Here is a 13,497-nt window from a genome sequence, read left to right as displayed (position 1 = left end):
ACACTCATGATCCTTTTATGTACCCATAGCAACACCTGAGCCAGTAAAACCTTTAGAATTTGATCACAGTTTTCAGAACATCTGGTTTACTTCCCAAACATTAAAGCAGATTAGGAGAGAGGAAAAGGATTAGTAACTTTAATAAGTTTTAATGTGATGCAATCCCTGTGGACACTGGTGTCACCTGCCTTGTCAAAAATTCACAAAAGCGCCTGCCACTTCTTTGATTTGTTTCTTGTGTGTGGTTCTTACAGTCTGAATTTCCTGTTATCAAGTAATTAAACTTGTAATTTACATACATAAATGGATGACATGCTTGCTTCCTAAACTGTTCTTAGCTCCCTGTTCTTTTCTCTAGATTGAAAGAGATTCAGATGAGTGAATACGATGCATCAACTTACGAGAGGTTCTCTGGAGCAGTCCAACGTCAAGTTCAGTCACTCCGTATCATCTTAGACAACCTGCAGGTAATCTTAGATTCACTGATAAAGGAACCTGGTGAGCTCATCACATTAGGCCCCAAATACTATCCTGCTAACATCGTGTTACCATCTGACGATCATAACTTTGAGGGCTAAAAGCAGATTCAAGTTATAGTCATGGTTAGGAAAAAGAGTCTCGTATTACTATTTCAAAGGCAGCTTTTAAGTGGGTCCTGGGGCTCATCTCTGCAAGTTACAGTATTCCCATACCACAGCTTACAGAGATTACTTATTCAGGAGCACAATTTTGTGAAAGAAAATACTATATGTTATTAAAAGAATATGTGGTGGTGTGTAGATAACAGCTTTTGTCTTTACCTCCTGTCCAAAAGACTTTTTTAACTTAGAAGTGCAAATGCTATAGATGTTAAAAGAAACACTCGCTCCAGGTCATAGCTTTACTGCATATGCAGCTGAAAACATGAGTTTTTCTCAGGTTTCTTTTTAACTCTTGGTAATAAAAATAGGTGTAGCCCCAATCTAAGTGGAAGCTGACCAAAACTACCAGTTTGCCTTTCTTCTAGTAATTGATCCTGTGATTGTTGCAGGCTTTATTAATACTAGTGTTAATATATGGGGGAAATAAAATAAGGAGTGTATTGTTTCTAGGAGGAATCTGCTAGTCATCAGTGAAAATTAAAGAAAAATTAATTTTACTCCTTATAAGATATCTCTGATTAAAAATATTTCTGTTGAAGGCTACCAACTGCTGGTATACATATACCTTAGTCTTTTAGTCACTGTGCTGTGTCTAATCTGTCTGCTTACTTCAGCAGTAAAACTGAAATATAGAAAGAAATTACTTTGTATGATCGACAGACTCCTCCTATGTCAAAAAATCCAATCTCCTGGTATTGCAAGTAAGAAAGATAACGTTTTTCTTTGCCTTACTTATATCTTTAAGCCATTGTGACTACAACAACACTACTGTAATCACATGTATAGATAGAGAACCATTAGCCAGTTTTATTATGAATGTATCAATTCAGAGAGCTCCTCATATGATGAACATTTAAGATGGTCATGATTAGGTGATTCATTCACCTAATATGTGTTTCAGTTCAGGACATCAGCTCTTGGCTTGTAAAGACAGGTTTCAGTTGAAAAATTTGAGACATAAATCTCAGTTTTTCCCACATCATTTATATCTAGGTCCTTTTTTTACCGTGTTTCTAGTAGGCATGCCATTGGAAGCACATTCTAGGTGTGAATAAGTGAATCTTCAGTTTAAAGTCTTTTTTTAGTCTGCCTTATCTATTCCTTGGAGCCAAAATTCTTACATTCAGGGATCACATTAATCATAATCAAAATATAACATATTTTAGTATAAGGAGACATATCCTGATGCTTTGTTAAAAAGGTCATTTTAATATCAAGGTAAAGTCTTATAAGCCTCAGTATTTTATGAGACTTTGCTAACTTCCTGGAAAAATCTATAACAGCTAACCACAGAGCTAGTAAATGTACTTTATGATGAAAAAACAAACTCACTGAATTTGGAAAAGCTAGCTTGTAGAATAAGAGCAATATTGAAAGCAAATTTTTAACTTTATAAATTTTTATAGGGATTTTGGTAGGGTTTTTTATTAGAAGATGCACTAGGAAAATGAAGATAAATGATAACAGGAGTTACTTAGTTGCAAAGTGCTTTCTGTTAATTGGGAAGCTGAGTCCAAGCACGTTTCATGTTATCTTTTTGAGAAGAAAAAAAATTTATTTGAATTCTTCAGCATGGTAAGTCATTTAACCCTGATGAAGGACTATGCCTCTGTCTCCCCTTTTTTCTGGATAGTCCTATGTATGCCATGGGTTCTCAGCTAAAACTGTTTTCATTCTGTTATCAGTCAGACATTCCTCATTTCTCAAATAAATAAGAAGTCAATGGCACAGTCAGTTGCAGTAAACTTTGCAGCTCAGATGTCTGTGTGTTTTTAACGTTGTGAAAATCCCAAATTACCTTCTCAGTAGAGAACGCTTTTGGCTTTTTAAAAATGTTTGAGTTTGCTTTGTTTCAAACTCAGTGTGTTCACATAATGGAAATATATTGTCCATGTTTATTTAACCTGGATTTTCTTTTCAACGTATGCCTTTTTATTGTTAGGATGGCAGGGTTTTTTAAAAACACGTTCCTTTGATTAAATTTTACATCCCAAGAATCAAGACGCTGGGATTCAGGTCCAGTTGTTGATGGCTCACATGTTTGGAATAGGCTGATCCTTGAAAGCGATACATAAATGCAGTCTGAGAATGTAATTTCGTTGTTCATTTTACTTTGCATAACTCGCTGATCTCTGTCAGCTCTTTGAACAACATTAACAAATGTTGAATAAAGCTTGTCTGTCTGAACTCCAGATTCAAAAGCTTATGGTCAGTCACTCACTCAGAAAGGCCTTCTTAGATTTTAGACGACTTGCCTTCCAGAAAGTACTTGTCTTTTTATTGACTAGCACAGAGGGAATCTGGGCCAACTGTCCCTATAGCTTCTGAGCATCATTTAGGCACCTACATTTAAACTGGGCAAACCTGAGCCTGAGTCACCGAGCCTGCTGGGGCTCTGCCTGATTTAGACTGTGTGGGAACTGTCTGGTCATAGCAGCAAGAATAAAATAGTGGCAGTCCTATAATAAACATGGCTCAGAGAGCTGACGATGCGGAAAACCCTGTGCCCTGTCAGTAGTAGTTTTCTGATTTTGGCGGCTAAGGGAACATATGCATAATGTTTTCCCAGAAACAAATGCAGACCACGACTGGCAGTATTTCATACCATCCCATACTGCTACGAGTTGCATATTTAGATGTGATCACTTCAGATACACAACTTTTTCTCTGATATTTACAGACATCACGGTTATATTTTGCAGGTCTTTTTGCAAATACACCTTTGAGATCTTTCAGTGAAAAGAATTACTGCAGCGGTGTATTGTGATCAGCCATTGCCATGCTGATAAGATATGGTATCTAGGACATTCTTCTAATTTCAAAAGCAACAGAATGTATATATATATACAATATTTTTTCATCAATATGGCCACAGTATTTTACAATAGCAATGGGTTGCATGCCCTTTCTAGTAAAATATCAAAGCAAGGTGTATATGTAATAGTTATGTTTTTCTCTTGAAATTGTAAATGCTTTTAAACTTATGGTGCTTTTAAGTTTATGAAAATTATATATTGAAAATGCTTTGAAGCTTTTCTGTAATATATATGTGCATTGTGTAACACGTGCTTAAGGGGATTTTTTTTTCAGCTTTTATAAAAGGAAATAAATTCTTAGGAATTCTGCATGGAAGAGGCAGGTGCTAAGCAGTCTAAATAATTTTAGCGTTATTTTGGAAAGAGGTTAAATCAGATTTTGTTGGCATTTTTTCCTATTTTAGGAGAGAATGTCAACTCTGTGTTCCTCCAATAAAATTTCAGCTCAAATACTGGCTTTTGTTGCATAAGCTTCAAAAGGTATTAAATGGTTTTCAGCTATGCCCATAGTTAAAAACAATTTTCTTCTCACACTGCTGTTCCTTGAACAGCAAATAGCCACAAAGCTAAAGCATTGTTAATGAAAACAGTAGTTGAAACTAGTTGAGAATTTGCTCAATGAAGCTGAAACTTTATAATCTTCAGTTGTTTGTCCCTCCTGGCTACTGAAAGGAAGCAAATGACAAAAATTTAACAAAACAGCAGCCCTAAGGAAGCGTTAAGGATCTGTTCCAGTACTTACAGTGACTAAGATAACTAGGAACAAAGTCATCTCATCTGCATCATCCTGGAAGGTGCATGATTCATTTCAGACAGGCTCTGCTCACTCAGCAGCATGTTGTCTCCAGGAACATTTTTTTAATGATTAGCTGGAGTGTTGTTGAAATTTGCCATGGTTATCCTACTGTGTTTTTCACAGCAGGAAAGCTCCTACAGCGTGACATTTTGGTGGAGCATGTAGGGGTCATCTGGAATTTGCAGGTATCTTTTTGTGATGTTACACAACTCTTTGGGCAACAGAGGCATCAATGATCCTATGGAAGAAGGGACTTCAAATTTTGTCCCAAGAATATTTAATGATAGTAGAAACTACTAGTTGGTGGTACAAACAAACTCATGGATGCCCCACTGCGGAAGGGGGTTAAAGCTGGGTTGACTGTAGCACCATGCAAGTGTATCAGGGGGCACAATTGTCTGAATTCACAACCTAAGAAATCTCTTCCACTTTCCCCTTCTGTGATTTACTAAAAGGCTGAGGTTTTCATGTATTGGCATTGTTTTTGCCTCCCATCAGGAAGCATCTGTAAGGCTTTTGACACTACCTAACTAAAAAAACTGTGTTTGCCACAGCTATGTAAATTCTATGCTGTAAAATTAATTAATCAAAACATTTTCCTTGTGGCTTTGTATTCTTTCTGCCCACTTATTTTCATAGGTAAGTAGCCCATTAGTCTTGAGTAACTATAGGCAAGGCAGTAGTCCATAACTCCTTCTTCCATACAGCCCAAAAAGAAAAACTCATAAATTTTGACCAAAGCAAAATCAAAGATTCTCTGAGCCTTAAGAAGCCATCATCTGACTGCTCAGACTGTCCAAAATTATAAAGATTTGTCCTCTCAAATCCCAGGCCTGCAGTTTACTGGGGATTTGTAATGTAACACTTCCTGCTCATCAGAGAGCAACTGATTTTCATTCCTGAGAACCAATATTTAAGACAGTTTGTGTCTTGCTGGATATTTGATTTGCCTCCAGCTGCTGACCAGCAGTTTGCTGAGAGTGCAAATGCATTATACATATATAAATTTAAAATCTTTCTGTGCTGGGCTTACTGCTGGGATGAGCAACTTCAAACTGAAGATTTAAGCAGAAATGAAATAAACCATGAAACCCGTATATGCAGACTTTGCTGTCTTTAGATGAATCTTACGTGTTATGAACTATGATGAAGCTATCCATTGAAAACATTCTTAAATATGTTGTTTATAATATTAAAGCACTTGAGTCTTCAATCTTAAGTGCTTGCTTCTATGTACAGGAGTTCCATGAATATTTGAGTTCCTGATTGTATTGCATGTTGAAGTCAGGCTGTAGATAACCAGTGTTCTTTTAAAGAAAATAAAAGAAACATTCAGTGGACTGTCTCCTGAGTATCACAATTTTCAAGGTTTTTATTTTAAAATATAAATTTAGTTTGTTATGAATATTACTGTAAAAGAAACCATTTATCATTACCTAAGGTGAATACTGCTTAGTCTTACCTTTAAGTCACCCGATGTTTTTTTCCTGCACTGCTTGGATGGAGAACAGATAGTAAATGGTCAGTTACACATGTCCCTCTGGTTGTACGTATTTCTGCACAGGCTTGTTACACAGATTTCCAGCATATTTGCAAGAAAAAAAGGTTAACATTTCTGCAGTCCGCAATTAAACTCCCATATATGAAACAACTTAAAAAAGACAAAATTACAGAGGGAACATATTCTTTGTCAGTGTTAATTTTTCTTTCAGAGAAAAAGAGCAGGACAGCTATGAAAATGTATTTGGATTTCTTTGACTTATGCCAGAACTATCACATCATTACAAAGAAAATTGATGTGTATGTCATGTTTGGTAGGTCTTAAATTGTTTAACATACACTCACATCACTGAGTGAATTAAGGCATCTTTTCTGTTGTAGGCCAAGGGTAAGGAAAGACAATGGCTGAGACACCAAGCTGTTGGAGAGCTAGATGATGCCAAAATCATTGATGGGCTGACAGGAGAAAAAGCAATATATAAACGACGGGGAGAACTTGAGCCACAAGTAAGTAACCAACAAGCAGCAGGGAAATGTAGGGAAGAGCTTATGTGGTTTGGTGATTGCATACTGGCTGTACAATATCTGTGTTTGGAGTTTGAGTAAGTTATAGGGATGAGAAACTCAGAAGAATCATCTCTGGCTCGGGAAGTCCCTGAGACAGAGGCAACCGCAAGATGGAAAGTTTGCTTCACCTCTTCTTATAGTCTTCCACATGTATTTGCTGTTGGCCACCCTCAGAAAGAGGATGCTGAACTAAGCAGTGCTTTGTTTTGATCCAGGGCAACAGGTTTTATGTTCTTATTTTACATTTTAATGAGCTGAAGGCAATTAGCAGAAGAGTTTGTTTGTCTAAGAAAAAGGAAAATATTTTCTCACTGAATTAATTTAATTTTTGTTAATAAATACCTCGATACCCTAGAAAGTTTAAAAAAACAAGTGTTTTACAAATGTCTTCTTATTCTGTGATGTGCAAAGAATTTCAGCTTTCACAGATATTTGGATTTACAAGAATAAAAATGATAATGAGAAAAAAGTGTGAGGAAAAGCCATTAAGATATGATAAAGTTGCCCATCCTATGGCTTAATTTAGCCATTCCTTAGAAGACATTATGGTTAGGCCTATGTGAGTCAGCAACAGAGAAACTGCTTGAATCAGACCAACAAAACCTGGCCAAAACTGGTGGGGCTAGTCCATAATATTTAACAGTAATATTTAAAGACAGATTGCAATTTTTAACTACACTAAGAATGTTTTTTTAAATAGCTGAGTACAACATCTTTTTGCCTGTCAGTTACCCACATCTGATGAAGCTCTGGTATTATTTTTTATGCTACTTGGTCCTGATGTCTGTTGCTTTGAACAGTTTATGGAACTTGGCACTGCCTGTGTGAAAGATCAATAAGGGAAAAGTGATTAGATCTTCATTTCTCATTTTTTTCAAAATCTGTTTACTCAGTGTATTAGTTTTAAGGCTTTGTAAAAATAGTTCAATTAGGGGAAAAAAGGACACCTTGAAGTTTTGAATAAAAAACAAAATAAATGTAGGATTTAATGGGCCCTCTCTCTCCCTTTGTTTTTGGGAGGACAGGGATGCCACGGTCTACTAAGAGAATAATTAAAAGAATAAAGCACACAAATGCTTGCAACCCTTTACAGGTAAAAGAAACATTTTAGTTATTTGTTTTTAATGTGACTGGTTTTTTGCCAGATCATCTTTAATAGCCTTATACTTGAACCCAGACTCATCCCATTGCACACTAAATAAAACATCTCCCTTGAATGTACTGTGCCAAAAATTGTTAAAACAGATGGGGATTGTTTTCAGGAAAAAATAATGGTTTCAGCATCAGAATGAAGAAGAAACTAGTAGTTAATCAGAACAAGATTTCAAACATTTTTGGAATGTTACTAACCTCAGCAGACAAGTTTTTTCAGTCTTATATGGGTCCCTGTTAGTACTGTAAGCCAAGGAAAAGCATTTCCATTATGAGCCTTGGCAGAAAGAGCAAATTTGAGAGTCTCTTTACTGAAATAAAATGTTAAGAATCAAAACTGAGACAGAAAAAGTATTTTCCTGACAAGCATGTGTGGAATTTTGCAAGGTATTTTGTTTCCAGTCATTGAAGGTGAGGGGAAAGAATGAATTGAGGTATCTGTCAAGTAACTGGTTTGAAAGTTAGAAAAAAGGTTAAAATATTTTTGCTCTTTTTTTTTTTTTTTTTTTAAATAATTGGTGTTTGCTGGATAAAAGTTTCTTCCTTTGCAAAGTGCATCGGGTTCTCTTTCTGAAATGTTTTATCATTACTGATGTTTAGCTTTCCCATTTATACCGGGTTTTTTTCTGTTGTGTTTCCCTGCCAGCCTGGGAGCCCCCAGCAGAAACCTAAACGTTTGCGCCTGGTGGTGGATGTTTCTGGAAGCATGTACCGCTTTAACGGGGTGGATGGACGACTGGAACGCTCCATGGAGGCTGTCTGCATGGTGATGGAAGCTTTTGAGAATTATGAGCACAAATTCAAGGTAATTACAGCTGGGCTAGGAGCTCTGTGGTTATTGCACAGGCTGTGTGGAGCAGTGGAAAAAGTGTTTCAGCAGTCAGTCTAGCCAAAGAACATTATTCATTCCCGCAAGGAAATAAAGACATTAATCTATTTCTAGCAACCTGAAAAATAATACTAGTGAATGGATAAGAAAAATTACACCCTTCAGCAGGGGAGAATTCAATCTAAGACTTTTAAGACTTTGATTTGGTGAAATTTGCTGCCTTTTTCTGTATTTATCTGTTTATTTGTTTCTTTGAGCAGAAACACTTAAGCCTACAGAACACAAGTAAATATGAGATTCAGGACATGCAAAGACGCCCTGCCTTTCCGTCTGCCCAGAGTACAGACAGTAGTACTTTGTCATGGGAAAAGACCAAACTTCTTTGTCCCTTACTTGTGTTCTCTTCCAGTTACCTGAAAGCAAGAAAATAATTTCTTCTACTGAAAGGTATTAGGTTCCAGATGTAATTTAATGGTAGCCTGCAGAGGAAATGTAAATAAATTTTATACCCTTTTTTGTCTCAGTAAGCCTAAACAAGGTCTAGGGCGTGTTTCTTTAACCTTAAAAAAGACAGGAATGGCCAGTCTCCAAGTTAATTCTTGACAGACTCAGTGTTTAATGGGAGAATAAAGAATAAAGATGTCCGATGCCTTTACCAAAGAGCATCTCAAACATAAGACTTAAAATACATCTGAACAAAATGTAAAATCTCCTAAACAATAGAAAACTTAGTCCAGATCAATTCAGCCAGGTCTGTTTCACGTTGTTCCTCCGACAGCATAATCCTACAGGTTTCTGTTCTTCTGTAAAATCTCCTCTACAAAACAGGCCATATGGAGGCATGTACTTCTAGAATGTCTTCTAAAATACAATCAGACAGATTTCCGTTTGTCGGGGAAAAGGCTATAAAAGGCAATAGGGATTATGTTTGTAGTCTACTTTGCTAAGGAAACGAGGCATGTGCTACCATACTTTCTGGCAATAATGCTTTCTCTCCCTTAAACATGCTTAAACAGAATCATAGAATCATAGAATCGTTTAGGTTGGAAAAGACCTTTAAGATCATCGAGTCCAACTGTCAACTCAACATCACCATGCCCACTAAACCATGTCCTGAAGTGCCTTGTCTACACATTTTTTGAGCACCTCCAGGGATGGTGACTCCACCACCTCCCTGGGCAGCCTGTTCCAATGCCTGACAACCCTTTCAGTAAAGAAATTTTTTCTAATATCCAATCTAAACCTCCCCTGGCACAACTTGAGGCCCTTTCCTCTCGTCCTATCACTAGTTAGTTGATAGAAGAGATCTGTACCCACAATGTTGCACAATTTCAAACAAATTTGAAACTGTGGTTTTGTTCCCTAACACACTAAATTCCTGCAAATGTCATGAAAATAGGCCAGGTAGAGAGTGATGCTCTGTATTCCTGGAGAAAAATGCTGTAGCCATAAGCTTAGAGCTTAGCCCAGAGAAGCCATGTGGGAACTCATGAAAATAATGGGAAACGAGGGGTTTATTGGTTCAGCTGCTCATGTATCTCCTGCTCACCGATAATAGAAAAGTTAATGACAATTGCACTGCCCCTGTTAATATTTATACAACACAATTTGTGTAGCTTGGTAAATCAGGCATATCTGAGCAACACACATATTAGTATGGCCAAATGCAGGATCATACACAAAGGAAGATGAAATAGGAGTGGACACAAGGATAAATATGATATATTGGAGTATAGTCAACATGGCTTTTGTAAAGGGAAGTAATGCTTTCTGAAGAGTCTCTACGTATGTGACAAGCAAGGTTGGTTGATAGAGTCTCCTTAGCCAAAAGCATTTAACAAAGTCCCTCACCAGAGGCTCGTGAAGAAATGATACTACTTTGGGGATAAAAGGGAAAGCCTTCAGATAAATGAACTACTGCTAAAAATATAGGAAACAGACCAAGTCATCATTTTTTAGAGTGATTAAGTGAAGGAAAGTCACTCGTGGAACTGTGTGGGATTTGTGCCAGAGCCCATGTTGTTATGCTGTTCTGTATATTCATAAGAAATTTGTAAAAGGGGGTGGATAGTGAGGTGACAACAGTTGCTAGTTGTGTGAAGTTATTTGGGAAAACAAAAAGGGAAATCCAGCTGCAAGAAATTGGAGAAGGACCTGGCCATAAATGGTGACTGGGAAATATGATGGCAGATGGTGTTCAGTGCTATTAAATGTGAAGTGCTGCAGATGGAAGAAAACAATTCTGATTTTAAATACACAGTGAGGAAGTCTCAGCTATCTGTTAGTGCTCACTCTCAGCTATATATTAGTGCTCAACAAAGAAATCTTGTAATTATGTTATATGGTTCTTTGAACACTCAGTGCCCACCAGCTGTCAAAAAAGCTAATTGAATGTTAGAAACTATTAGCAAAAGAACAGACAATAATGCAGAAAGCATCAGAATGTCGCTGTAAACATCCATAGTGCATTCGCATCAGGAGTAATGTGTGCAACGTTGGTCCCCCATCTCACAAAAGTTCTTGTAGAGCTGAAAAAGAAGAGAGGATGACAAAGATTACAAAAAGTATGGAAATGTCCCCATACAAGAAATGGCTAAGTAGGCAAGAACTGCTCAGGTTGGAGGAGCTAAAAATCAAGGAGCTGATAAAATCTTGAGTAAAATGGAAATGGTGACCAGGGGACAGTTGTTCATTCTGTTCTACCACAGCCATTCTGCTCTTGTTATGAACAATGAATTATTTTACATTTATGCAACAGAGGACAGTGGCTTAGAAGGTGATGACACTGAAAAAAGATGTAGTGCAGTGGTAGATAACCAGCTGGCCTTATTTTCAGTGCAGCTCTATAGCTGAGAACCCAGATGTGATCCTCAGGTGCATGGTAAAGGAATAACATGTAGAAGCAGACAGAGACAGCCCACTGTGCAGAATTAGTAAGATCATTAAGAACTGTCTTCAGTTCTGGGATTTTAAAATCTATGTTTCATTACCTTTCAAATCCCTCTGTGTCTATTACAGATTATTATATTTTGACTGGCAATAGTTGCTATTGGCCAGCGTTTTGCCCCACACATAGATGAAAGCCTGTATTTGGCCAAGCAAATAGCTCAAAATGCAGTTAGTTGCAACAGTAAACGTGTCTCTCTAACAACCACTTACCATTTATAAAAACACTTACACAAAAACCATGTGCAGTTATTGGATGTGAACATTGCCACTCTGATGACAGTAAGACAGGAGTAGTAATGTTCTCCTTGCAATCTCTATGAGTCAAGACAGCTGTAAGGCCAATTTTATACTTAAAATAACAGTGGTGAGGAAGATGCTGGAAATTTTAGTGACATGCCAAGGAAAAAAAGTTGTCATCAGCTTCTACATCTGTTCAATTGCCTCTAGGGTAACTCTCCTCTATTTAAGGGCTCTTTCCACTGGATAGAGAACTTTGGGGGGGGCAGTAACAGCCCCTTGATTCAAGGCTGGCCAGATCCAGCGTGAACTCTGTCAACTTCAGAGCTGCTTTTACCCAAGGGAAGAAAAGTATTTTTCTTCCTCCACACCTCTCTGTGCTGCTTTATTGAGATTTGATTCATTCAAAGCATAATATCTACAAGAGTAGACCAGAGATAGCTAGGACAGCAAATGAGATGCGGCCTTGTGTTTTACTGGCCACTGAAGTCATCCCCCAAAATGAGCACCAACAGAGGCTTTTATTAACTAGTCATGTTTCAACCATATTCTTAACGTGATCCAATGATTAGGCTAAAGTATCTCTCTTTAACCTACATTACACTGTCCTTACGTAGGCGAAATCTCCTGTGCATGTGCTGATGGACTCTTTGAGTCATTCCTTTGATAAAAATAAATAGCATTTCTGAAATCTCCAGCTTGAAAATACGGATTTTTTTGGGGGTGTATAATCTGGTATGGCAGTTGCTACACCTGCATGAATGCAATAAATAGCCAGAGCTCATGCCAGTTCCTCCGTTTCTAATGAGTGTAATTAGGTCTTCAGAGAGTAGGAGAGCCAGTGATTGTTTTAAAATATCACTGACTCCAGTCTGTAAAACACTTTGCAAGATGCTGCTCATTTTTCTCAGGACAAAGCTGAAGTTTTGGTATATCTGCAAAAATAGCATACATTTCTAAAAGAGGAACTGTTTGAAAAAAGAGAAAAGAACACACAACTGTGTAGTGTGCAATGAGAAATCTGCAGTTTATCACTTTTTTCTTTCTCTTCCTTATCCTCTTCTTGCTTGGTTTTATAAAAATAGACTTTTTTGGCCTTCAGATATGCCTGGTGTTATCTGATCCTGTTGTAGCCCCATCTGCAAGAGTCACAATAACATGTGCTGCAATTTTGAGGGGTTTCTTGTACAACATGTGTTGAACCTGGGGAACCATGAGGCTTGTTGAACAAAGCATTCAAAGGGGATTTACACAGTAAAGTTCCTTTCTGCTATCTAACTGCAGTGCAAACTTTGGAAACCAATTCTTGGCCTTTGCTCAAGATCACTTTTCTGCTGGTGCTTGGTTAGTTCTCTGCTAAAAAAGGTGGTGAATTAATCAGATGGGCTTTTCCTTCATTGTTTTATCCTACCAGCTGAGCTTTCCCCATGGGTGGTACCCCTTGGTATCACTGATGTTGATTGTCTGATTGGTGTTTAGAGCACTGAATGAAGGTAGAGAATACTTTCTCCCTGCCTTCTTATACAGAAGAGCAAAGTATTGGGTATGTGACTATACCTAGCAGGTAACGAAGTTATCCTTCATAAGAAGTCAGACAAGTGCCAGCAGGTATTTGTCAGCTTTTTATGCTTGCGCAGGATGATGCGCCTGCTTCCATTTCCCATAAGTGCAGGCAGTGAATCATTCCTTGTCAAGGGGCAAATGGGAGGCTCATCCCACAGTCAGGAAATCCATTTAAATTAACAGCCATGTTTCAGAGCCCTCCTCCGATGTCATCTCCTCCACGCTTCCTCTGAAGTGCTTTATTAAAGAAAAGAGTGGGAGTGACTGAGATAATAGAAGCCACATTCTCAGTCTTATCCTAATAATGGAGGTTAAACAGGTTCCTTCAAATGCCCCTTGGCCCCTTTAAATATGTGGATGCATCACTTATACGTATAAGTTATAACAAGCAAGTTATTTTGCAGGATTAAAGTTCTTACATCTTTTGTACATCTCATTTTAGGTGCC

At 37.6% G+C, this 13,497-nt stretch overlaps 1 protein-coding gene across 2 annotated transcripts in view; it reads left to right on the top strand.

Moving 5' to 3' along the window:
- The window catches only part of VWA8 (von Willebrand factor A domain containing 8), a 199,716-nt gene that overhangs the window by 175,735 nt on the left and 10,484 nt on the right, over positions 1-13,497 (top strand). For both annotated transcript variants that reach the window (XM_052786057.1, XM_052786058.1), the window contains exons 40-42: positions 359-467; positions 6,135-6,260; positions 8,119-8,277. In XM_052786057.1, coding sequence (XP_052642017.1) covers positions 359-467; positions 6,135-6,260; positions 8,119-8,277 — 394 coding nt within the window. The remainder of the gene's footprint in view (positions 1-358; positions 468-6,134; positions 6,261-8,118; positions 8,278-13,497) is intronic.

The sequence above is a fragment of the Harpia harpyja genome, chromosome 4 (assembly GCF_026419915.1).
Source record: "Harpia harpyja isolate bHarHar1 chromosome 4, bHarHar1 primary haplotype, whole genome shotgun sequence".
Classification (NCBI taxonomy): domain Eukaryota; kingdom Metazoa; phylum Chordata; class Aves; order Accipitriformes; family Accipitridae; genus Harpia; species Harpia harpyja.
This window is presented reverse-complemented; position numbering and strand designations above follow the sequence as displayed.